This window comes from Anser brachyrhynchus (genome assembly GCF_964034855.1).
Source record: "Anser brachyrhynchus genome assembly, chromosome: 23".
NCBI classification, from domain to species: domain Eukaryota; kingdom Metazoa; phylum Chordata; class Aves; order Anseriformes; family Anatidae; genus Anser; species Anser brachyrhynchus.
The window spans coordinates 3,505,136-3,531,768 of NC_137716.1; the positions used below are offsets into that span (position 1 = coordinate 3,505,136).

Consider the following 26,633-nt stretch of genomic DNA (forward strand, 5'->3'; position numbering starts at 1 on the left):
CCCGGTCCTGCGGGGCAGCGCGGTGCCTCGCCCCCGCCCTGGTCCCGGTCCCGCAGGGGCAGCGCCGCTTCTCTGCCCTCCCAAGGTCAGAAGGAGCCGGGCTGGGTCAGACACGCTCCCCAAAACGATCGGCCTCGCCCTCCTGCACCAGGCGCTCGCAGCACTTTGGGGAGCTCTGGGGATCTTCGTCAGCTCTTCTCGCAGCTCTGGGGTGCCTTCACCCAGGCGTCTGGGCTACGAGGGCAGAGAAGTACATCTACACAGCGAGCTTTTTGCACAGCAGGAACAGAGGAGGCCCAGGCAGCCTCTCCTCGCACACACACTGCGTGTGGGGGGCACAGCCTCTGAAAAACAGTCACCTTACCAATCCGCTGATCTGCGCAGGGCTGCAGCAGGATTTACTCACAAAGTCAGCACTAAGACACTTCTGCCGCTCTTGTTTTCCTGTCCCAAAAAGGCTCTGTGCAGAGCCAACCACCCTTCAACCATCCTTTTTTTTTTTTCTTTTGGGATGCTTTATAGGATGGAACATTTCTACAGAAAATAGCACATTAGAAAACATCCATTCAAGTACAACATCAGCAGCAGAGCAGGAGGAAGGTTTTATCGGCACCCGGAGCAGAGCTGGTAACGCAGCACAGCAGCAGGAGCCACTTGGCTGGGGGCACGCAGAAGCTTTTAGCTGCGACTTCAGCAGCTTTCTGGATGTTTCAGCTCTGTCTCGCCTCCAAGTCCACAGCTGTTTTCAGACCACGAGGCATACAGCCTCTTCATTATCCTAATGGCCCTCTTGGATTCAGGGAAACGCTGCTCTGCTAAGAGGTAACCAAAGCCCAGGCTCCTCAGTGCTTCCTGCTGTGAGGTACCACTGCCAGTTTGTCCCTCCTTTGCTATTACCATCCCCACTACCAGTCCCTGACTTGCCCATCTCACTGGAGCAGAACACGACCTCTCCTCCTGGAAGCAAATGGCAACATGGCGAGGCACGTTGGTTTTGGCCACACCACTAGAAATCCTTACGTGCTTTTGTTTAAAAATGTTACGTCGGCTGAAAACCCCAAACAAAGAAGCCACACAGAATACGGTCAGCAGTAAAATAAGTTAGAACAGCACAACAGGACAGAACACGTTCACAAACGATGGGATCCCTCCTCAGCCCTCCCATTACCAGATCAGGCTGCTGGCCCCCATCAGCAGAGAGCAGAGGAGCAAACCAGAACCAGCTGCCATGGTACGCACCGGGCTCCTATCAGGAGAGACCCACCTTTGCTCATACTGTATAGAACAAAGCACACGGGACAGCCCTGTCTCGTACACAAGAAACATACATAACAGGGGGAGCAGATCATCTTCAGGCATTAGATGATTCAAGGAATGATTACTACAGAGTTGGTTTGCAGCCTTGGAATGCACAAAGCCATTTCAGCCGTAGCTCCCAATAAAAAGTTCACCGCAGCCTCACAAGCTAGGCATTTGCATCAGGTATTCCAGGTCAGTTTAACTGCAGGTTAATCCATGCCGCTTCGTTCCCCCCCTTAAGACTTCATGTACACAGGTGCTCTGAAGCTCCACTGCTCAGCGGACTGGTGATTCACTGAGCGAGGCTTCCCTTCTGACCTGTCCACAGCTCTCTGAGCTCCACTTTGCAGCCAAGATCTCGCAGGGCAGCTTTGGCCACATCGTCACAGTCCCTGTGCGTCGCGCGAGCTTCTGTTATTAGGTTCTCAGCTCCCATCTCTAAGATGGGCTGAGAAAAGTCCCGGCTCCGGGAGACCAGGTTGCGGATCAGCATGCAAGCCTGTTTCTGAGGAGAGAGGAAAACAAGAGGTATTAGCATCTTACACAGGGAAACACCATCCGAGTGGGATGCTGGCACACACAAAGCAGATCTGGCTCCAACCGAGGAACCTTTTCTGGGCAACCAAACGTGAGATGTTGTAGACAGCAGCAAACTATTTTCTGGGAGAATAAAATCCATAGACAAAAGCACGGCTGCTATTTTACGCTGATGTTTATACAACAAAACCTCCTGCTTCCGTCTGAGATTTACTGATGTTCCAACAGCAGCCAGGCAATACCAAGTACTTCTTTAAATAATATTAAGACAGATTTATTTATTTATTTTTTACAGCAGAGCCGCCTTTCCACCCCCGTGTATGCTCTTCCGTGTACCTTTCCTTTCACTTTGCTGCAGTAGCTTATGCTGCTCTTTCAAAAATATTTCCTAGGGTATTTTAATACTCTGGGGAGCATAAAATGAGAAATCAGAAGCTTGCCATGTAGGCATTTTACTCAACTCTGGAGAAAAGACGGCAATGTCCCCTCTGTGACATATCACAGTAGCGCAAGATGGCTCTGAAAGAGCCCTGCTCTTTTGAGGAGGAGAAGTAATGCCTTCAAGGGAAGCATTCCACGGTCACTTGAACCTGAAAGCAGGTGGGTCTGAAACCCAAACTGAATTTTGTTCTGACTACATCAGGACGACAGACACAGGGGGCCCTGCATTTAGATGCTGCAACTATCTTCCCAACACACTTAACTTTTCAGTGTTCGTCAAGTGAAGGACAAACAAAGCAGCGAACACAACCAACACCAATCCTAACGAATAATCAAGAGCTGTAAGGCAGATACCTGGACAGCCACTTCTCGTGGGTGTGCTTTCATAGCCTGAAGAGCTGCCAGTGCCCCTCCGCCTTCCATGATGACGTTACAGTTCTCAGGTTTGCGCAAAGCCAGCATGCACAGCGCTGCACAACCTTGCTCACAGATCTACAAGACAAAGAGGAAGAGGAACTCAATTGCTGAAGATGTTGCCTTAATAAAACTAAATCACTGGAGTTCTGTTTTCCTGTTTGGGGGATTTTTTAATAAAAAGTAATTTTTAGTTTCTCCCACTGAAACATCCTGCTTCTGTGGCACGTAAATTAAGTTTCATATGGTCACTTAAAACAGATTTTAAATAATTTCAATAGTGGCTGAAATCTGATCTGCAGTCCCAAAGGCGTAAACATTTTATCCATTATTACCTTATTTAAGGACAAGAAAAAAACTGTGATGTAGTAAGGTGGGCACACCTTTACATTTACAAAAGTATTCGCCAAAGCATGCACTTAACCACTCTCCATCAAGTGGATGTTAAGGGTTTAGTACATTGTTCACGTTATGAAAACAATTTTGTTAAACGCAATCATTTAACAAACGTACTTAGAATATATCTGCTCTCAGCACAAGCTGTTTATCACAAGTAAGAGCACAGCCGTGGGCCGTTCCCCTACACAACGTGAGATAAGGCTGCTACATTATGCAGCCCGAAGCCCTCCCTTCCCAGCCGTTGGGGGACGTCAGCATCAGCCCAGTAGCTGCGTACCTGAGGGTTGGCGAGGTGATGGCTTATAGCGAGCACAATGAGGTCTGTCCCACCAGCGCTCACTATGGCATCTTTCACATCATCGTTACCTGCAACTGCTCGGATGGCGCTCAGCACCTGCTTCACCACATCCTGCGTTCAGTAAGAAAAAAAAAGCTTAGAAGCAGAAAAAGTTTCACAGGCTTTTGAAAGCCATCCAGAAGATCCCCCAGCAACTCCACTCAAGCAGGTGTAATTCCCAGCAACGCTATTCTCATATTCTCACGTGTCAGGTGCACCTTCTTGCTAGACAGAATAATAAGGAGCTTGTTGGTTGGCAGAGGTTTTCGAAGTTTAAAGAACAGAACATCTCTTGAACCTCTTCTAGCTAGAATGGAGGAAAATCAGCAGCTCAGCTTTTCTGGGAGCAAGCAGAGGTCTGCTTGTGATCCAGGGAAGACAGAGGAAATGGCCGTGAGTATGGGGCTCAATCACTCCGTTCTTATCTGACAGAGCACACGTAATCTAGTTCTGCATATAAGGCTTCAAATAGGGAGGTAAATGGGATCAATGGCTGGATTTCAACACTAAGTGCACCTAAAATAATGCATTAATTCTAAGGTCTATTCACAGCTAGGATTTAAAAAATAAATAAATAAAAATAATCACAGCCTGCTGCATCATCCCCTCTCCCCAAAGTACACGTTACATCACTCACCGGATGGTCAATGCTGTCAGCCAGGAGAGACACCATGAAATTTAAGCCCCCGAGGTCCACAATTTCTTGACAGAATTCATTCCTGACAGAGAGGCGAGAAAGGGTGGCACACAGTTCACTGAGAACACCGGAGTTATCTGTGAATGCTGTAGAGGAAAGATGATAAACGGAGTAAGTATGAGCAAGAAGAGCTGCTAGCAGAATCAAGGTGTTTTAGTTTGCTTCATTAAAAAATTAAAAGCCACACAACCCCAGGAAACAGTGACTTCCCCTTTATAATTAAAACAGATCATCACAGATGACATTCTGTTCGTTCTGTACCTAGACTGAGAGAGAATACCTTTCCCTGGCAGAAATGCAGCACCTCAGCAGGGATAGTGTGTCTGTAAACCTGCACTGGGCTGTAAAATCCTTCCTAAACAGACTGACAGATAGCTCTGGTAACTGTCACCTTGGTGCTGCTGATAGCTCTGGAGCAGTCATTGTATTTCTCTCTTGGGGCACACTTCATCAAAGGAATTAAATCACGTTAGTAGCAAATTTCCAAACCATCTCTGGGGAACTTCAAGTTACGGCAAAGCACGGGTTTGAGATAAAAAAAAAAAAAAGCACAGACGATTCAAAATTAAGATCAACAGCCAGGGGGTTAATCGTACCTTTTGCAGCCTCAATGAGGACCCTTAACCCGTCATTTTCCAACACGATCATTTTGGCGTGATCGTGAGCATGACCGAAGGGCACACGGATGTCGTCGTCAAACGTCATGATCCTGAGCGCTGAGGAGGCCGTTCGAACGACGTCAGCGCTGCCTCCGTGCTGCACTATGGCTCCGGTCAGGAGCGGCAGCACCCCACCTTTCACAAAGTCCTGGCGGTTCTGCTCGTGTTTCAGACAGGCGTGCCGAATGCATCGGATCCCAGCCAGAGTCATTTCAGCATCCTCTCGATATTCTTTCAGGGTTTGTAGCAGCAGATCCTGACCAGCAGCGTCAAGTAGGTCTGGCTGCCCATCCAAGATGGCAGACAGAGTACAAAAGGCTTTCAGCATTAAATTTCTGTCTCCCGAAGCCAACTGGCAGGCAGAGAATACCACAGAATAGGCACCGTTCTGCCCAGCCAGGTAGCGGAAAGCCAGCTGCTCTTTGCACTGGTCAGTGAAGACCACTAGCTGCTCGGCCATCTCATTGAGATCAGAGTCAGCAACACATCTCCCAAGGGAATCTAAAGTCTAAAAGACAAAAGAAAAGAAAAAAGAGAGAGAACGAGAGTTACTTTTCAACCTGAACTGTGAAGGAACAAGAACAGCTCCATAGAGTTGGTTAAATTTGTTTATTTATAACAATGTCCTGCTTTTAAATTTCAAACGAATTTAAAATAGCTAAGAAACAGCTGTTTCAAAGAGTAACATTTTGTCTTCAACATTTTGTTTTCATGCATCAATGTCGCAACGTCCCTGAATGTCAGTCTGACCGGCAGCAAGGGAACTGGGTCCCACTAGCACATTTCACAGGGGCCAAGGGCATGCACAAGTAGTTTTATATCCTGGCTGGTGAGTGACTGCATGCAGTCCTCAGAAGAGCCAGCTAACAGCTCCCACTTATGTTACTCGTATTTCCTTCATTAAAGTTCTTCTGTGCTTTGACTACACCTGACAACGGCAGAATCTGCTTCTAAGTCGTGAAAGACAGCCTCTGCGTTTCCTAGCCAAGAAATATTGGTATTTTGCACTTACAAAGATAATGCTACTGGGAAGTACAAGCTAGCTCTTTGACACTAGCTCTGAGACCATGTGGGATTAACCACTCGTTTAAGAGCTCACAAAGAAACGGGGCAGAGGCAGTACAATATGTGTCTCATGATTCTTGTCTAATACTCAAACTCTTAGTTAACTCTGACCTTTAGAAGACAACACAAATGTATAGTCCTACCAGCAAAATTTCATGCTTTTGCTTTTGACCATTTTCGGAGGCAGGCTGCCGCACAGCTTTCACAATATTGCTTAGATCAACACCTAAAAGGAAAAAACAGGAACAAGATTCACATTAGTTACAAGACCTTAAGTAGAACTTGTTAAGTTAACTACAGCGAACAAAGATAGGCTTGTTGTAAAGCATGGATCAACGCACAAAGATGCTGAAAGGCTGCCAAAGCTCTGGTTAACTCTAATTGTCAGGTACATCCTGGAACAGAGAACTAATTCTGACTAAATCTCAGCTGGGAAAAAAAAAGTTCAATTTCATTCACCAAACCGCACCTTGCAGTTTCACTTAAAGCAGTTTCTCAGTCATAATTACTCCGTTAAACTAGGTTAGCATTAATAGTATCTACATTCCACTTTACACAGGCTTCATTTCAATACTGAAGGATCGATCTTTGCACATAGGTTCTCCGAAATTTTGAGAAACCTCAATCTGTAATAACCTAATTGCAAGCGTGGAATTAATTTGCGATACCTTGGGACTCAAACTGCTGCACAGCCTCTCTCACAGCCTCCTCCGGATCCATTTCAAATTCCGTGATGTTTTCCTGCACGGCATCATCAAACGTTTCCTGCGCAATCTGCTTGGATCCCATTTTACTTGAACGGAGCAAACTCGAACCTGCTCCTTTGTCCTGTCAGGAGGAAAGCACGCAATTAGCTTTGCTGCGAGACCTTGTAAGGTTAAGGCAAGACACAGACGGCGACCTGCTCTTTTTCAAAACACAGCACAGAGCTCGAAACCGAAAAAGATACTACAAAGGGGTGAATTTTTAACGCGCAGAAAGAGGAGAAAAGAAATAAGGGGGCCCTGCAGAGGCCCAGAATTGGGGCGGGGAGGTCGCTGCAGCTCGGCTGCGGATGGGCACGGGACCAGGGCCCCAGCTCTCCCAGCCCTGTCAGCCGGTCCTGCACCCCCGGGGGCTACCAGCACCCGCTCTCGGGCTACCACAACCCCCCCCCCCCCCCGGGCTACCGCCGCCTGCCCCATGGCCACCACCGCCCGCCCCGGCCCCGCGCCTCCCTCAGCGGGCCCGGCCGGCCAGGAGGGCCCAGCCTGGCCTCGGAGAGGGCCCAGGGCCCGGGACCAGGCTCTGGGGGAGGCCGCGGGCGCTCAGCGGGGCCCGGTTCCCCCCGCTTCCCCCCGGTTCCCCCCGCCGCCCACCTCCGCCTGACAAAGAGCAGCGCGCTGAGGCGCCTGACCCGCCCCGGCCGCCGTACGCCCTGGCTCGGCCCTCTCAGTGCGCATGCGTCAAAGCAGCGGGCCAAGGGGGGAGGGGGCGAAAAAAGTCACACCCGCCTCCCCAACGAGAAACGGCGCGGAGCGAAAAAGAGCACGAAGGCTCCTAGCGCGCACGCGCACCGCGCCTACTCTCCGCACGTGCGGTCGGGCGCGTTGTGCGCAGGCGCAGTGTGCGGGAGCCGCCAGAGGCGGAGGGGAGGGGAGGGGGCGGAGGGAGGAGCGCGGGGGCTGCTGGGAGGCTCCCGGGCGGAGCGGGCGGGGGGGGGCGTTGCGGGGCCGGGCGGGGGGCGCCGCCGGCTCGGTGAGGGCAGGGCCGGTTCCTGGCGGGGCGGGCCGCGGGGCGGGACGGGCCCTCCCCTCCTCCCGGGGCCTCCGAGCGGGGCGGCGGGCAGCCAGGGCCCGGGGGGGGGCCCGCTGAGGGGTGAGGAGGGCGGGGGGTGGCGGCGGCGGCGGCTGCGGGTGTTGCCCCCTCTTCGCCTCCTCCTTCCCTCACGCCGCGCTTCGCCTCGGGTTGGGCGCGGGGGGCTGAGGGGAGGGCAGAGAGGGGGCTGAGAGGGGGCTGAGGGGATGATGAGGGAGCTGAAGAGGGGCTGAGGGGGAAGATAAGGGGGCTGAGAAGGGGCTGAGGGGGCTGAGAAGGGGATGAGGGGAAGATGAGGGGGCTGAAGAGGGGCTGAGGGGGAAGATGAGGGGGCTGAAGAGGGGCTGAGGAGGGAGCTGAGGGGAAGATGAGGGGGCTGAAGAGTGGCTGAGGGGGAAGATAAGGGGGCTGAGAAGGGAGCTGAGGGGAAGATGAGGGGGCTGAGGGGAAGATGAGAGGGCTGAGAAGGGGCTGAGGGGAAGATGAGGGCGTTGAGAAGGGGCTGAAGGGGAAGATGAGGGGGCTGAAGGGGCTGAGGGGGAAGATGAGGGGGCTGGGGGGGAGCTGAGAGGGATGAGGGGGAACTGAGAGGGATGGGGGGGAACTGAGAGGGATGGGGGGGGGTTGAGGGGAAGCAGAGGAGGCTGAGGGGAGAGCTGAGGAGGGGGAGCTGAGAGGGCTTGGGGGGAGGGGGGACTGAAGGGGGAACCGGAGGGTTGAGGGGGGGAGCTGCCGCCACCAGGCACTCTCGGGAATCCGCCTTGGCCGAACCCGGTGGGCGCCTGGAATGTGCCGGCAGCGGGAGGATCTCTCCGGCGGCCGTGCCCCGGTCAGGGACCGCATTGTGCTGTTTTGCTACAGGGGAAAAAATGGCCTCTCGGCGGATCACACGGGAGACGTTTGATGCTGTAGTGCAGGACAAAGTTAAGAGGTATCGCATGGACCGGACTGATGCTATAGAAGACACAATCCATCATTTTAAAGGTAAAGGAACCCGGGCATGACGTGCCGGGGATTATAGCGGCCGCCGTGGCGATAGCTATCTTAGATTTCTTGGCTTCTGTTTAGGCGTATTTGCCTGAAACGTGGACTTGTGCTGGTGTTTTTCCACATCCATTTTCGTTTTAGAGGCTAATGGCTTGGTATGGCTGACACTATTTTAATGTGGAGCGCAAATTCCAGGCAAAACCCGAATTTCAAACAAAGGAATTCTGTTCGGGCTGCATCCGAGAGTGGGTCCAATTTCAGGGCGGTCTCCAGAGACATCATTGCAGGATGGAATTCTGTTGATGTCTGATAAGTTAAATAAATGTAGGAGTGCATTTGAGGCCTTTGAATCTTTGTATTTCGTGTTATTTTTAGAGAAAAAACTAAAAGTGGGATGTTAATTTACTGAATGCATACAAAACATCTGCAAATTCTTTTGTCTCCTAAATTTCATATTTAAAATGTCTAGAAAAACGACACGGATTACATTCATACAAAACTGGGTGTTTTAAAACGAGATCTGTTTTCTTTAAGTTGTCTTAGCTTCAAAGGAATTATTTCTTTTAAATACTTAATCTTTTGCCTTCTGAATTTAGGTTCTAGATTTGGGATTCCTGGATACCATACAGGAAATTCTAGTATTTCTGACTGTAATGTTATCTTAGATGATTGCGTGTGAATTTGTAGAAAATATGATCTTCTATTCAGCTGTGGAATTCTGATGTTCAGTGTGAGAACAGAGCTTTTGATTTTTTTTTTTTTTACACCAGAGAAGTCTCAGCAGAAGCATTATTCACACAATATTGGAATCTTCCTAGACTGAGAAAAATTGTGATCAAGTAGAAAAGAGGCTTTATAGCAGAACTTGTATTTCAGCTTTAACAAGAGCAGAAGAGGATTTAATAAATTGTTTTGCAATGTGTGCATAGGCATTTTGGGTCATTTGTTGCTTTTTACATATTATGAGTTGTTCAATGTATATAGAAAAGCAAACAGGGATATCCTAAAGTTAGGGGTGCACACTGTTCTTCAAAAGTTTTGGTATGTCGACTCTGCAAGTGTCTAAATGTGCCTATTATATTTTTTTTTCCTAAGACTACTTCTGTGCATCAGCATATTTATGTTTTTATCAGCATATTTATATTTTTATCATTGCAGCTCATTCAAGGCCTGTCCCAAGACCAAGATACGAAGACAATTTCCATGATGATGGAAGATACGACAATGCCCAGCACCATCCGCATGATGACTGGAGTGAAGACCCTAGAGATGACTATCCGGGACCTTCTTACAGAGCTGCGAGCCCTCTCATTAGGAAAGATAACTATTACCACGAACAGTACGGCCGCCCGGTGACTCGTGACCGGGAGTTTGGCCACCCAGCATCTCGAGATCGGGAATTTGGCCGCCCAGTTACGCATGACCGGGAGTATGGGCGCCCAGTTACGCATGACCGGGAGTACGGGCGCCCAGCATCTCGCGACCGGGAGTACGGGCACCCGGCCTCTCACGATCAGGAGTACGGGCGCCCCGCGGCTCACGACCGGGAGTATGGGAGCCTGGCTTCTCACGACCAGGACTACGGGCATCCCGACTCTTGGGAATCCACTGGACCGCATGAAACTGACTTCAGTTCTGCAGATATTTTAGGTGATTTTAGGTCGCCTGGACTCATGGAAGATGAGTATGGCAACATGGAAAGTCAGGAGTATGAGGTGGAGTTTGGAATTCAGTCTGACAGCGAGTTCCGACCCCCGGTGCGGAGGGGCGGCATTGGCAGGGGAAGAGTTCTGCGAGGAAAGCGTATTGTGAGGGGCGCTGCTAAAACGAAACTATTCAAGGGAGATATCAAAGCTCCCCTAAAGAAATGGAACACTAAAAAACTGCAGCCGGGCCCTGATCAGAAGCCGGCTGTGCAACCTGATCAAATGCCAGAAGCTGCTGAACGGCCTAACCTGAGGCCGGTGCCTGTCCAGCGCCCTAATCCAAAGCTGCCTCTGCGACCTAATCAGAGGCCAGCTATAACAACCCAGAGACCTATCCTCAGGCTTCCGAAGCCCGCACATGTTTTTAGAAATCTCAATTTTGACCTTGTGGACAAGTCTGACATTTTCTCAACGTTTGGAATACAAATCATAAAGTGGGCTGGATTTCACGCAATAAAAAACGATGCGGAATTTTCCCGGCTCTTTGGAGCTCTCTTTGAGCTGGAGACAGAAACCTGTGCGAAAATGCTGGCTTCGTTCAAATGCTCCTTAAAGCCAGAACACAGAGATTACTGTTTCTTTACTATCAAGAGTTTACAACATGCTGCTTTGAAAACTCCCAAGGTGGACAATGAATTTTTAAATATGCTGTTGGACAAGGGTGCTGTGAAAACTAAGAACTGCTTCTTTGAAATAATAAAACCTTTTGATAAATATATAATGAGGCTGCAAGACCGCCTGCTAAAAGGTGTTACACCTCTGCTCATGGCCTGCAATGCTTACGAGTTAAGCATTAAGACCAGTGGTTTTGGTAACCCCAGAGAAATGGCAAGTGCTTTTGAGACCACTGTTTCTCTTTGTCGTAAGTCTTTAGCACTTCTGGGTCAGACCTTTGCATTAGCATCTGTTTTCAGGCAAGAGAAAATACTTGAAGCTGTAGGGCTCCAGGAAATGGCTCCAGCACCAACACTATTCCCCAATTTCGATGATTCCACGTTGTTTGGAAGAGAGTACATTGAAAACTTGAAGGCTTGGTTAGAGAAAAGTGGATATCCAATTCAGATGAAAAAAGCTGAAGCAGACTCCACAGTACAGCTTCAAAAACCCTCTCCTGACGCTAAAGTTACAAGTGAGTGAACGGTTGTAGAATGCCTTGCAGTACGTAATTGCTTTATTTGTCACTACTGCTTAATCTCGTATCTTTTATGGCTTTACTAGGTCAGGAATTCCAAATTCTGGGGTCTCCATGTAAACCCCTAGCAGTGCTGAGGCAGGTAATTCTGTCTACTGTAGCTATCACTCCAGGTTCTGTGCCAGGCTGTACAGATGAAAGTACGTCCCCTTTCTCCCCTCTCCCACACGCGTTTATGTTTCAAATCAAGGATTTTCACCTCGTGCATTTGGCTGCCTCAGCTGCCATACCCTCCAACGTCACACCTTCCAGATAGGCCAGGACCACATCTGCAGCTGGCTACGTTCCAGAATAAACGTTTGCACATAAGCAGAGTCAGAGACATTACCATTACCAGTTTTATCAGATGCAGGCCTATATTTTTAAGCTGTTTATACACAAGCTATAGGAATGCCATCTTCCCTGCTGTCTTAGGCCAGTTCATCCTGTCTAAAGCATTCCTGGCCCTTACTGCTCTTACCTAATTGGACTTGAGATACTTTTGCAGTGAGGTCTTGCAACACTGACACCAAGTGACTGATAATTTGCAACTTACCCCTTCAGAGTAGTGCTTGAATATACTTTTGTTCATTCTCCTTAATTTCTCCCAGCACCAAGAGAGGGCAGTTTTTGTGCCAATACGTTGAAAAATTGCAAATGTCAATATGTCAAAGAATAACCAAGGTGACATATTTATACCCTGTTGATGAAAATTACTCAATGGCTGCATTTTATTTCTTCCTACAGTCCCCCAGCGAGCTGATCGGAAAATCGTAGAGACAATTGAACAGCTAGTGAACAGCATTGTTTCGGGAACCTTGTCTGCCAAAGAGAGAAATGCTCAAAAGAACAGTCCTGAATACTGGTAGGTGTGTTTGAACAGTATGCCCTGCTACTGCTTTGCTCTCCTGAAGATAGTTGGATTATATTTCATTAAATTCACTATTTTATTCAATGGGTGTATGATCAAAACCTGTTGTATATTTAACTAGATTATTTGAAAATCTTTGTGCTTCCTAATGTCCCTGGAAATTGTCCTCTTGCTCCTGTTTTGTGTAGTAGACCTCGTTCCTTTTGATCTGTCAAGAATGACCGTATGTCAATCCAAGTTCAAGATACTCAAAATAATTTACATTTACAAGGTGAACATATTAAATGAATGTGCTTAAAATAAATATATAGTAACATTTCAGACTTCCTAGCCAGTAATGTTGGCAAATGAAAGCTGAGATGCTTCCAAGTGTAATAATCTTTCAATATGACAGTATCACTCCATGTGTGAATTGCAGCGTAGCTGATTAATTACTAGCCAGATGATTTATGTCAAAGCCCTCCATCATTTACTTGCTTGGCATACTTTGTATTTACTTGTTGCTTTAGAAATGAAGTTGCCTCTTAGGCTTTCGGGTTTAGGCTTTATGTGTACGATTTTCTTTTTATTTAGGTTCTTGTCTGATGAAGATAGTCTAGAATACAAGTATTACAGGCTGAAGTTATCAGAGGTGCAAAGACGGACATCATCAGGAAAGGAGGCAGGTGGTGAGGGCAGAACACTAGAAGAAGCTGCAACAGAATCAGTCAGAGCTATGTTGTATGCCAGGAAAGTCGCAAGTATTAAGAGAAGGCTATTTAAAAGGAAAAGGCTTGGAGTTATTGCACAACGTGGAATTCGAGGAAGGAAGGTGAGGAGAGCAACCATAGGGACGCAGACTGTGCTTTCAGCTGGCACAATGCTGAAACACCAAGACAAGCATCTTCAAAGTTCAGTCAAATCAAAGCCTTCTATGTCAGAAACCAACGCGTCTGAGAAGAGCTCTTCCCTTGATGCAACCTCATCTCTACAATGTGCCACCAGTTCAGAGGCCCCTCTGCCAGCAGAAGAAAGGGCGGATTCTGAGGATTTAGTGGCATCATCCGAACTCTTCCTACCATTGCCCTCTCAGTTTCCTGATGGTAAGTGACAATTCAAGATTAGATTTTAAACTGCAAATTAAACTGGAAATTCTAATCATCATTTGTTCTGTGAAAGTAGATCGTTCTAAACTGTGCTGACCTTCAGTGATGTAGATTTTGTATGGATCTGTAGATAAGGAGTGTTCTGTTTTCTGCAGTGGATGCTAAAACGATGGAAACTGCTGAGAAGCTTGCCAAGTTTGTTGCTCAGGTAGGACCAGAAATTGAGCAGTTCAGCATAGACAACAGTGCAGATAACCCAGATCTGTGGTGAGTAACCTACACATTTATCTGTCTGACCAATAAGAAAAAACAAAATCTAGCTAAAAGATTATTAAAGTGAGATTTCCTTTTATTATTTTTTTGACATGCATGCTTTTATTTGATATGTTTAGGGATGGAGGATTTTGAGCAATACTTCCTCTTGTCCTGTTCAGCACCTCTATTAATGGTAAATGTCCAAAGTAACTAAGAAAGAAAATCATTTCTCCAAAATGCACGTATACTGAAATATTTACTCTTTTTCTTTTATATCCTAAGTAGTCAGCTTGCATCTTGAAACAAGTGTTCTGCCAAAGTACTTTCAGTCTTTTTTTTCTTTTAAATGAGGCTTTGATTATAATGGCCTATGTGCCCTAGCGTAAATTAGCACAGATCTTTCACTTTCAGTTGTACTGTGCCAACAGAAATGGAGCCCTATTGTCTTTTCTGTCTCCCTCAGAATCAATAAATCTATTTCTACATACACCACATAACTGAAATTTGGAAGACCTGAATTCTCTTCTGGGGTCTGCTGTTTGCCTTCTGGGTGATCTAGAGCTAGCTTCTTGTCTTAGTTTGTCCATCTGCATAATGAAGATAATTGTACTAAATTCTTCACAACACAATTTGGGAACCACACCTCTTAAGAGATGAGGAGAATGATTGCTGTACTTAGCACATGTTGCAGGGGAATCCTACAGTTCTTCAAAAACATATCTGGAATGACTATTCAAAAAGCTAAAAAGAGATTTATTTGTAGTATCTTGCTTGTAGATGAGAAAATCTTACTGATATTATTTTCACTGTAATTTTTGTCCAGGTTCTTACAGGATCGAAGCAGTTCTGCTTTCAAGTTTTACCGAATGAAAGTCTATGAGTTATGTCCATCTATCAACTTCAGCGCTGTGCCAGAAGCAACCGATGCTGGGGAAAATGCTAAACCTGAAGAGAGAAATTTGGATATTTCAGAAGAGGAGGAGGAGGAAGATGAAGAAGAGGAGGAGGAAGACAATGAGGAGGAAGCGGAGTTTGAGGAGGATATTTCTCGACCTTTGGAAGAAATGGAGCAAGCAGAGGAGGGAGAAGAGGATGATATCTCAGCAGGTAGAAGTGCGGAAAACCTTGCTGAAGAGTTGATTTCCAAGACAGGAGAGGAAATTTCAACAGGTGAAAAGCAGCTAGCTACATCATCTGATGGTGCTATACCAAATCTGTCAACACAGGCATCAACTCCTGCTCCTGGTACACTATTTCCCCGCAAACGAATCAGCAGCAAGTCTCTGAAAGTTGGTATGATTCCTGCATCTAAAAGGATATGCCTCATAGAAGAACCAAAAGGTGAGTGCTACAAGTAAGTTTTGTATATATCAGTACAGAATTTGAGCATTTTATGTACTTTGTTACTGATTGTTACTGGCTGAAAGATTAACAAAATTGGATACAGTGTTCACTTGAGATGGAAAAGGAAATTCTGAATAAATGGTGTAACATTTTTTTTTGTATTGTGGCATGATAGCAAACTTTGCTATTTGAGATTGAGATTACCCGCGTAAAACATCGTTCCTCAGATATCTCTAAGTGTATGTGAATGTTACCTTTTCTCCGGGGCTTAAAAAACCCACAGTAGTCGTTTTTGCAGGTTTCAGTTCATCAGTGTATGACAGGTTTAACAGGCCTAAGTATAGCACTGAACACATTTTGAGTATCTGACAACTCTAAATATATTTAGACTTTGGATTGGCCTGCTAAATTTTGTCAATACAGCCACAGCAGGGAGGTGGGTCATGATATCCTAAAAACTGAGATATAAGTAGCTTAAAGCTGATCACATGTGCTCTGCAGCTGCTTTAACAAGTGTGTTCTCTCTGTGTAACGATATTTATTGGTGAAGGCTGTCATCTGTGATATGAAAATGATATACAATAACCCCATATAGGTCCAGGCTGAATTTTCTGTCAGAGTATTACAGAAGCTCATGGAAATGGAAGGTCTGAAGTCCTTATAGTAAATCATCCATCAGTGTATTGCTGGCAAGATATATCCAAAACTCTATGCATGAACGCACTTGATTCTCCTTTTTTTTATGTAGTTTGCGGGGCAGAGGGGAGTTGTCTGGCTGTTTTTTGTTTTTGTTGTTGTTGGGTGGTGGGGTTTTTTTTCATTCTGATCTTTCTTGATGATTCTGGCCTTAGGCCAAGGCATTGAGTTAGAGTTCCACTTGAGCATGTACTTTTTGAGTTCTGTATTAAAATTGGTTTTCTTTACAGCTGATTCTTGTCTTTGATTTGACTTGCAGTGCACGAACCTGTCAGAATTGCTTATGATAGGCCTCGTGGTTGCCCAGTTACAAAGAAGAAGAAGGTAAAGAACTCTTCTGGTTTGCCATTGCATTCTGAGAATCAACTGTCTTTATAGGAAATAGCCTCTGAAAAAGGTGTTATTGTCAAAAATTCAAATTAAAATCAGAAGAGCCTGGTCCTCAGAAAGACTAAATCTGAAGAGAGCCATGACTCTTGTTATCTTGTAACTACCTCTGTCAAAATTAAACATACCATGATTAGAGCAATATTGCTTTTTTATAATATCTGTGTATTAACCCTCTTAAAAAAAGAAAAAGAAAGAAAGGAGTGCATTGCTGTCTGGAAAACGATGTAATTTTTTTTTGAACATTTAGTGAAATGCCATTTGCCTGTTGCTGTATTTGTAGTATGGATTCAGTCATTAGATCATTTAATGGTTGTTAATAAAAAACATAACTACCATTTAAAATATTAAAATAGAGTACACTTTCATAATGTAATTAAACAGATTCTGAAGCGGAAATATATATATTTTTGTAAACTGGCAGGACAGATATTTACTCTTAGACTTTTTACGTGTGGCTACAGGAAGTGCTGCTTAAAACATAATTTTGCATTTCCAGAATCTTAAACACAATTAGTTTATACACTTTTTTGGGGGATTAATTTTTAATATATTATTGCCCTCTATAGTAATAACAAAATCTTTTTAAAATTTTTTTCCTCCCCACAGAAACCAAAAGATTTAGAATTCTCACACAAGAAACTGACAAACAGGAATGTAGGTTTCCAGATGCTTCAGAAGATGGGCTGGCAAGAAGGACATGGCCTGGGTACACGAGGAAAAGGAATCAGAGAGCCTGTAAAAGTGTATGTAATGGGAACAAAATACAGAAATCTGACAGCTGTGGAAAAGGCTGGGATTCTAGTAGCAACTATTTTTATCTAACCCACCTTGATGTGGCCAGTTCCGTGTTTTGTTTCCTTCTTGATGTTGGCCTCTGGCCTCAGCAAAGTTGAGCGTGAAGACTTCACGCGTATTTCTGGCCAGGCTGGGCAAAGTGTGGTCTGGAAGGTGGCTGTTCCTTGCTGTACAATTTGACATCACTGAAGGCTGCAGTGTGAACGCTGCAGGGTGTGGACACTTCTAAAGATACCTGGGTGCCTCTGTTATTCAGGAGGTGTTTTGTTTGGCGTATTTATTTATTTTTTAACACCTAGTATTATCCTGGGAATCTCCTTGCTGCCATACTAGGTACATTCATAACACATAAATAGATTTTAGGAATATTATAAACAGTACTCCCTAGGTTTAGGCAACAAAATATTTTCACTGTAAATACATGATGCATTCCACTGCGTGCCGAAAGAGGTAAGTGCATCTGCAAGGTAAGTGTGCTTTTTCCTTTAAAGTGTAGTTTTGTTTTTGAATCTTCATTTTGTCTTTTAAAGTTGCTGTATCCAGTGTCCACTGCTGCCAGCACAGAGAACGGATAATATCTTCTTCAGCTCCCTGACTGAATAAGGAGGCAGAAATCAATTTATTTCTATCTAAACCCATATGCCAAGCTCTCAAGTCCATGCATATAGTTTGTGGGTTAACATTCCGGTTTCTCCAGGGATTTCTATTTTCTCTTCATGCTTTTGACAGTATTGGTCATTTTAATTGGTGGCATACTTCAAGTTGTTTGTTTTCCTTTCTTCCTTACGGCTCCCTGTGGTCCAGTGGCCATTACTGTATTTTCCATTGATCTTTCATCTGCAGCAAATGGACAATGACAGAGCAGCGTACCTCTCCTGTGGCTGTCTGGTGATCACAAATGTTAGAACCTCCGGTTCTTAACTTCAGAACTTGTTGGGACCAAATATAATAGTAATTTTATTTCATTTCTATAGCTCGTGGCACAAGTCTTGCTGCACAGCTAATCATAAGCTAATCGTAGCTGGTCTGACAGTTAGTCCCTCACATTCTGAAAGTTTCTGGCTGTGTTTAATATGTGAAAATACTGGTTTTCCAGCATGCGTCCTCTTGTAAGGACACATGCAAAATAGTGAAGGTCTGCTTTCTATACCCCTTACAAAAACTTGTTTACCTTTTCTGTAACAAAGAGGTAAGTACGTATCTGACTGTTTTCATGGTGTCTACCTCTCTTTACTTTCCAGCCAAAGTCATTCTGTGGACAATACTTTACAACAATCTCAGTGAGAATGAAACCAGTGCAACTTAACATTTTGCTTTCTCTTGTTTGTTGCTTTGATACAGTGCTGTTTTTTTTTTTCACCTAGTAACCCGTAGCTTCTACACTTTCCTCCCCTTTTTTCCTCCCAGCTCTTCTACTGATGACTTGTTTAAAAGTCCATGTGCTGTCTCATCTCCTCTGAGCAAAACGGGAAGGATTAATAAGTAGCCACTCCAATCCCAGCGTAGAGCTTACCTTGATCATTATATGACGCTGGTATCTAAAACTGATACATGGAGGCACATCAGTTGTTAGTGGAACCTGAGGCTCTTTTTTATTGGAAAAACTTACGGCTTGTCTTTGAAAGGTTGCAAGAGCAACTCGTATTTTAATTTATGTTACTGTAAAAGGTTTACGAATTGGGTGGTGACTCCTCAAGGAAATGATGGCTCCAAACATTTTAAAGGGAGTTTCATGTTAGCCTTGTGTTGCTTTTCCCTGTCTTGAGAATTTTAATTGTCACAGCTCTGGGTCTGACCAATTCTACAGTTCAAGAGGTATCCTAAAACCAAAACATATCAACAAACAAACAAACAAACAAAAAACAACCACTTAAAGGCAGAACGCTGTAGTGGGATAGACGTTCCTGTGAGTAATTATCTTATGTCTTTGATTAGTTTCTTTATTTTGAGAGTAGTCTAGAAGAGGAACTATAGTGTAACTATCTACAAAAAAAAGTGTTCTTTCTAACTGGAAGTATGAAGCAGCCCTTATGTAATGGAAGCAGCAAATGAGGTGTCTGCTTCAAAGAGTTCATGCTTTAAAAAAAAAAAAAGTCCAAATAAGTGTTTTAAGAGTGTGTATATGTAAGGTATTTGGTATTTTGTAACCTGTCGAATTCTCTTTGGGAAGATCTTAAATGCAGGGAACATATAACTCCATGTGGGAATAATAGACATTCATTAGACCAAGAAATTGAGAGGATCTTTTAGGTGTTTTACTTCTAAATATAATTTAAAATGTGACTTTACTTGTTCGTGTAGCTGCAATGTCAGACTCTAGTACCATTCAGAAATAAAAAGAGCATCCAGGATTGTGGACTGTAAAGTTCAATTTGCTTGTCAGAGCCTTTGAATATTCTTTTAGACTTGCGTAACAACCTACTTGGCTGAAGTGGACCTGTTATTACAGAACTTAGATAAGAACCATTTTTCTTTATTTAAGATTTGCAGATTAATTTCAGTACGTGGGGCAATCTAAAAAGTTTTTCCTACTTCATGTAATGAAATCTCTAATAGCTAATACTTACGTAACTGAGCTGGAGGATAAACCTGGCACAGGGTATCATTCCTGTGGCAGAGTTTTCATTAATCTTAGCTTTGTAATGGGTATGGTCTATGCAAATAGCCTGGAGAAAGAGATATTTTTGTTAATTATTTGTGTCTCTGCATTCTTGTGGGTCATCCTCTCCCATCTACTTCCAGGGTAGAAAGCTGTTTTGATATTGTTGAGGCCCGTCTGCTTCTGTTGACATGTTTGGATGAAGAGAGAGATGAGTTAATGACTTTTTTTTTTTTTTCTTGGAAGGGCAGGACCTCCAGGTTTTGTCTATGGTGTCTATTGTGCAAGACTTCAGCTTGCTTGGGGTACTAGAAATCTCAAGCAAGCAGCACTATGTTCCCTTGGTAAAAATTTCATCTTTCATGCAGAGTTAGTGGTGTTTCCTACTTACTCCTCAAAGTCTCTGACTTCTGCAGTTTTTGAAATGTAAGAAACGAGGCAATTTTCACCATCTTTTCAACAGAGAATCCTATCTGCCATGAATAAAGTGGTTAATACAAAAATTCATGTAAGAATTTGATCTGTTAGATGATTCTATCTACGCTGTTCCCTTAATGTGGTAGGAACATTTTCTTCTAGTGGGTGTTTGCATGTGTAACGGGAGGTGGGAATTATTTTATAGTTGATCTGGTATGTCAGGTACCAAGCCTTTGCTCCCTTCCTCCCCCAAATGAAGCAGAGGTACTTTCCACTCGAATTGTGTCTGTTGGAAGGTATTGTTAAGATCTCTTCTGCACATTGTCGAATGTAACGGAAACAGTGTGTTCTAACTATTCATTTTACTCCCTAGGGGTGCTACCTCTGCAGGGGAGGGCTTGGGTGTTGCAGGGGAAGAAAATAAAGAAGATGCATTTGATGTTTTCCGTCAAAGAATGATACAAATGTACAGGCAGAAAAGAGCAAGTAAATAGGTATGTGCAATGGACAAGTCTGGTTTGTGAATTCCTGCAAACATTAAAATACCATTTTTTTTTTAGTCTTCCTTTACCAAGAAAATGTGGTTGTTTCCATGAGTATATCTGGCTTCTTAACGTTTCAAGAAAATCCAGCCCTACCTTGAACTGCTGAATTACCCCAAATCTTACTTTCTAGGTATGACATAAAGAGACTCGCTCACTAGAAAGTGCATGGATATGCAAAGGCTGCTGTGTGAAAGATCTTCAGCAGAGTATGCCAGTATGAAGAACTCTTTGTTCTATAGTAGTGGACTTGAACACTAATGTATTAAAACATTTTCCCAGGTTAAAGTTAGTCTTGTATTTAATTGTGCAAGCTAACAACTTGGATGTCATCTTCTGAGGAAGAAACAGCTGATTTTGTTCTCGGAAGTGCCTGTTTACCTATCTCTTTGGCCAAGTTTGCCTGTTTTGTGATGAGATGGCTTACTACAAACAGAATAAGCAACATTAAAATTATGACTAGCTTGCTTCGGCTCTGTTCCTTTCTGAAGCCAAGAACCTTCTCAAATTCAGATCTTAATGCAAGGCAGTCCAGTTTATATTTTACTACATTTTGTTGATGGGCTGATCTTCTGATTCACTTCTGGAGTCTGCATAAAGCAGTTTCTTTTCCTCTACACGACAATTTCAAGAAGAGTCTCTACCTGTGTGCTTATTTTATATAGGATTCTATACTTTAAGTGTAGGATGAATAACTGAGTTCATCTGAGTCTGAGAACACTAACTCTTCCTTGAAAACTTCGGCTGCTAAGGTTTACCATTGTAGCAAGCAAGCAGTACATATTTTATGTGTAATTTTTGATTTACACAGATTTGCAGCTCTTGTCCAGCAAATTCTTGAGTAATCTCTTTCCTTCTCAAAGAAGTTTTAAGTCATGACCTGGTACAATCCATGTGTGTGCAGAAAATGCTGAAGGAAGATACTTGGAAGTCAGATAATCAGAAGTGGAGCATCAATTTTTTAAGACCATCAGTTTAGAGAGTTGTTTCTGTTTCTATTAAACATTTGCTTTGCAGAAGTTCTTTGATTGGAAAAAATCCCAAGAAATAAGACAAAAAGCTTGTCATTCTGAGGGACTATTCCAGAACACACTGAAAGAGAAGACTGGATTAATCTACTCTGCTTCAACAAAAAGCAATTCCAAACTTCTTGGTGAAGCAGCTCTGAAGACATGAAAGCTTTAGCAGTGTTACCACAAATAAACGTTCAAGGTCTGATCATTCATCTTTTTCAGACTAATACATCAATAAGAGAGAGATCTGTGACTGGATTACTGAAAGTGACAGAATGTAATATCACACTTTTTAGCATACTCCTCCATCATTACCTTTCTCAAACAAGTCAAAAGTCTTCACTTGAGTGTTACAGTACCCAAACCTACTTCACTGACGTTCTCTTTAAAGAGCTTATCTTGAGCTGACGCATGTTTTGCTTACTAGGATTGAGTGCTGTCTTGCTGATGTTTTCATCCTGCATTATGCTTCTTGCAGAGCAAAGAGCTTGTGGTACACCACTAATAGCACCCCACAGTAATGTTGCAGCATCTCAAGTTCCTAACTGACAAATACGCGAGAAAACATGCTCTTCAGTTATCAACTTGCCTGTACCTGCTGTTTAAAGAACAAAATTATACTCTCTATTAAAAACCCTGCTGGTTGAAAGGGAGTGTCTTCGTTTTCATTCTGTAGCAACGAACTTTTCTTGCCTGTAACAACCAGTTCTAGTTATGAATGCAAGTTTGTGTTTTTCTTTACAGTATGAGTATGTGAAACCAAAAGAGACAATATCATGTCATGGTGTAATTTTCTGATCACTCAATTTTAGTTGCTTTGAAGCACACGATCAGTGAATAAAACCATAATGGCAGGTATAGAAAAATATCATGCTGGTAGTTCTGTTTTTCCATGAACATCACGTGTCTTCACCTTTACATTACAAGAAGCTGAAGCATGAAGGCCAGAAATACAAATGAGTTTATCTGGTTATTACACTTGATTAAAGATTAGGTTAGGGGGTTCTTGTAGGCTTTACTTGGAAGTACTTACAATCCATGAATGTTTTGGACCACAGGCTACTTTAAAGGTCATCAGTTATGATATTTGGCAGTGTACACTTACCTGTTAAGTTTCCATTTGGGTTTGTTCTTCACTGCCTCTCTTTCTTTCCAGTGCCTGTTTAGCAGTTATGCAATGTAAAACTTGAGCCTTCCAAAAAGGAGATCTATCAGTCACAGCCTGTTTTAGAACGACAGTCTGGAACCAATATTGTTGGCTTCTGAGCTATTTCTCAGATCCCCTCAGAAGCTTTTCTTTTAGTTTCATTGATGAAGCTGCCAGTATTGCTGTTCACTATTTTTATTTCCTTGCAAACTTCCAGTTCACCTCTTCTTTGACATTCACATTTTGGAAGCATTCTTGATTATATGTTACGCTACTTGCAAAAAGGCACAAGGCAAAGTGTAGTTTCACTTTGGATTGAAATCCACTCTCTCGCCCAGATCAGCATTCTGTGCTACTCTGATTTAACCCGAGTTTGTTGGGCATAGTACCATTTGGGGTGCATTTGCTAAACACCTACTTACCCAATCTGGGAAAACTGTTGGTATCCAGATTGGAAAATGGTACCTTCCTTTCTGATTGCAATGCAGAGTATAATGCTGTCTTGAAAATAAAGGTGAACGTTGGGAAAATCTTAATCTGCTACCCTGGATGACTGTAGTGTGGTCTATCTTTCTTGTGCCAAACTTTAATTTTGGACAAGATATCAGCAGAGCAGTATTGGTGCTGAGATTCCAGTGTTGCTCTCAAAGTGGGTTGCCATTTGCCACTTTTATCTTGTGTTACCAAGAGATGACCTTACGCTCCTTTTCCAAAAGGAATTTCCTTTTATTTTGACCTGCTTTTGCAGGCAGCTCTGATTTGAAAAATTTAAATACGTGTACATGTGAAACATTTGTTATGCAGATACATTGCCTTGTTTAAAGTTTACTAGCTTTTTTTCTGTTATTTTAGTTCCAGGCTCTCTTCCATGAAGACTGCAAGCTTCAGTGAACATTTTAACTAACTTCAATGGTGTGTCTACTGTCTTTTGGTTGTTTTTTTTTTTTTTTTGCCATTAATCTTGTAGAGCAATTTGCTAGTTTCTGTTCCATGCAAATTGGCAGTAGTGCTTAGCTAGTAACATTAGCTGCTTATGTTATTGGATAACTGACATTTCTTTTTAGTGTAAGTAAACATGTTAGCATTGTTAATCTTTTAATATCTGCAATAAATGTAGAACTAAACAATTGCTGGTTTAAATGTTTTGCTTGTGAATTTGGCCATTTGTAAGAGATATGCATCATTTTTGGCACTAACAAGTGGAATTGAGATTATGCAGTGTTACATTAGTGTAAAGCAGGATTTTATAGTGTACGAGGGAAGGAAGGTCCCTCTGTTTCTGTGCTGCTAAGTGTTTCTGTTGAGAATACCCACTAAATCATTTCTTAGTCACTGTTTCATGTGGCTTCCAGTGCTTTAAACCCATACACAGCAGTGTTACTCTCCACAGGAATGCCAAAACCAAGGTGCCCCAGTCAGAATGCAAGAGTTTTACCCTTTATTCACGTATCCCAGGAATTAGTTGTCTCTCTGATTTTCTTTGTGTACTGACTTTAAGAGAGCAAAGCTTTCTCTTTACGTATATGTGTGTGGTTTACTGTTGCCTTTAAAATCAAATTCCTTTATAAGACAGGATATGAGGGGGAAAATTGCAACAAAATGAAACAATTTTAACAATTGTGCAGCCACCTTCTATTTAGAGGTGAAGTGAGTGTTTATTTGCTAAAGATACCAGCTAGGTCTCCTGCTCCTTGCTTTTATACTGACAGCTGTGGCATGCTTTACTAGACAAGCTGAAGTCCTGGCTATACCTTTTTCTTCCTTTTCCTCCTTTGCCTTCAACAATTTATTATATGTAAGGACCTGGTTCTAGAAGAAGGGATGTTTGCTCTCGTTGGAGAGAAATGAGGAGATCCCCATTTTGGGGGAGGTGCTCTAACAGAGTAAAAGAACTATAGTTAATAAATAATACACTGTTTGGAGTAATTGTGTTGGAGTAATATGGATTTTTTTTTGCCTTCAAGGCTTTTCTTTGGTGTAATATCAGTAACGTTTTTCCTATTTATTGGTTTTTGTTTATGTTAGACAACACTACAGCATCCTTAGTGTGAACACTTAATCTGTGCTGAGATGTTACTTCTCAAAATCAATGTACAGTATTTTTTTTCTATTGATATTCCGTTCTGCTTTAAAGTTAACCCTGACGTATGGTGCCCAAAGAAAGTCTGGACTCAGAAATTCAAATACTGTTATTTTGGATTGTTTTCTATCCTACAAGCAGGTATATTTTCTAATTGAAAATGAAGTCTTGGAAGTGCTGTACCATCTGTCATTCTGCATATCTCATGACTGAGTGGCCAATCACAACCAGACTGTAGATTTGAGCAATAATAAACACCTGAAATGAGAATATGCTCAAAGAACAATAGGGTACTTCTGAAATAAATAGTTTTTGTGAACCTTGTTAAGTAGGTAACTTGCTGGATTGCAGCAAGTGTGGAAAATGTTTGCATTATCTGTGGGCAATAAAGTTACTGCTGTTTAAGAAAGTGCCAGCACACGGTGTGTTCTCTTCAGCCTTTGGTGCCTAATTCATGTCATTAGGAGGTTGTGCTAATTTCCTCGAAAATTACTTCCTAGCCAAGACTTTGCTCTGAGTGGGAAGTCATATCTCATTATCCTGCCCCTAGGTAATGAAGCAATGGAAAAGCAGCAAATACGAAGGAAGAAAATCCTATTTTTAAACAACTTCCTCTTTGGCAGTTATTTGTTACAGACTATTTCATTCATGGGGTTAACAAAAGTTCCTGTCTTTCAACAGTTTCCAAGACCTGTTTCAGAAACTGGAACTGTTGTTGGATAGGAAATCAGAACTTTGAAAAGCAATCTAAAATGAGAGAGCACTGACAAGCCCCAATCCGTAAGTTCTGGCTGTATTTGATGCCTTATCAGTTACCGTGTGCTATTTACCACCGTTAGCGGGAGGAAGGGTGGTAAAGGCAGTTTGATGCAGTTCGAATTTCTCACGTACACCACATACAGAAAACTCCAGTAAAATAACTGTTCCTGTTCAGTGCGGGCAGTGACACGTAAGTCGCTCTGAGGATGCAGATCTGTTCCCAGATGTATACACGTGTGATGTGTATGTACCTCCCAAACTCACCATTAATCCTATGTGTAACCGCTATATGATACTATATAATAAATGCTAAATACTACTACTAATAAAGAAGACGAATTGCTCTGGGTGTAATTTGGCACAGAGAGAAGAGAAATAAAAAGCAACTGTCCCTGCCGCCTGCCACCAGTCACTGCCACACGTTGGCCCCACCGCGGTGCTGGAGAAGCGCGCGCTGGGAAATCCAGAGGGAGCACCGTTAGGCACCGGGGAGCGGGATTTTCCTCCCGTTCCCTCCGAGGTGTCCTCAACAGCGCCCGGTGCGGGGACCCTGAGGGGCCGCGGCCCCCGGGGCTCGGTCTTCGCCCGCGGGGTTGTTACGGGAGCGCCGTTCCCTGAGGCGAGGGGGGCCGCGGCCATCTTAGGGGGCGCGGGCGGGCTGGGGCGGGCCCGTGCCCGGCTTCGGGCGTCGCGGTGCGGGGTGCTGGGTGTGGGGTTATCCCCTGAGGGGCCGTGGGGTGATGGTTGTGGGGTGGCTGGGTGGCCCTGCTCCTGTCCCTCAGGCTTGGGCCACCTCTGCTGCGCTGCGCCACGGGTGCCGTCCAGAAATGCCCCTCAGGGAAGGGGATGGAGCAACGTGCTATGGGAATCTAGGCCGGGAATTAAGGTTTTTTCCACAGAAATAACAATGGGATGGGACGGCACAGTCACAAACGCCTGGTGATGTCCCACGCGCTGTGAGCAAAGTGGTCACAGGAAAGTATGAAGTGTGTGGAAAACATTTGTTCCCAAATAGTGCAGTCATATCGAGGGAGGCCTCTGCTGTTGGCCAAGAAAACATTTTGGCACTTACGGGCATGGGCAATACCTGTGGAGAATCACATGCTGGATTACCGTACAGGGTCAAACACG

The 26,633-nt window shown here is 43.9% G+C and overlaps 2 protein-coding genes across 8 annotated transcripts; one reads left to right on the top strand and one right to left on the bottom strand.

The window, feature by feature from the left end:
• Positions 1-1,080: 1,080 nt before the first annotated feature.
• On the bottom strand, positions 1,081-7,418 carry ARMC6 (armadillo repeat containing 6). The gene is made up of 8 exons (XM_080565966.1): positions 7,207-7,418; positions 6,517-6,676; positions 5,992-6,074; positions 4,721-5,291; positions 4,065-4,210; positions 3,368-3,499; positions 2,632-2,769; positions 1,081-1,804 (listed from the first exon to the last, which is right to left on the bottom strand). The coding sequence occupies exons 1-8, from the start codon at positions 7,288-7,290 to the stop codon at positions 1,592-1,594; spliced, it is 1,527 nt and encodes a 508-aa protein (XP_080422092.1). The 5' UTR covers positions 7,291-7,418; the 3' UTR covers positions 1,081-1,591.
• A 103-nt stretch (positions 7,419-7,521) lies between these two features.
• On the top strand, positions 7,522-25,152 carry SUGP2 (SURP and G-patch domain containing 2). Of its 7 annotated transcripts, none has more exons than XM_080565961.1 (11): positions 7,522-7,585; positions 8,507-8,629; positions 9,791-11,467; positions 12,257-12,374; positions 12,954-13,462; positions 13,621-13,732; positions 14,544-15,061; positions 16,020-16,084; positions 16,757-16,893; positions 20,335-20,455; positions 20,637-25,152. In XM_080565961.1, the coding sequence occupies exons 2-10, from the start codon at positions 8,515-8,517 to the stop codon at positions 20,453-20,455; spliced, it is 3,372 nt and encodes a 1,123-aa protein (XP_080422087.1). In that variant the 5' UTR covers positions 7,522-7,585; positions 8,507-8,514; the 3' UTR covers positions 20,637-25,152. The 7 variants fall into 7 exon arrangements, 4 of the variants coding, with proteins under 4 accessions (XP_080422087.1, XP_080422088.1, XP_080422086.1 ...); XM_080565962.1 differs by lacking the exon at positions 7,522-7,585 and adding an exon at positions 7,716-7,794; XM_080565960.1 differs by lacking the exon at positions 7,522-7,585 and adding an exon at positions 7,716-7,794 and having other exon boundaries at positions 23,516-25,152.
• Positions 25,153-26,633: the final 1,481 nt, after the last annotated feature.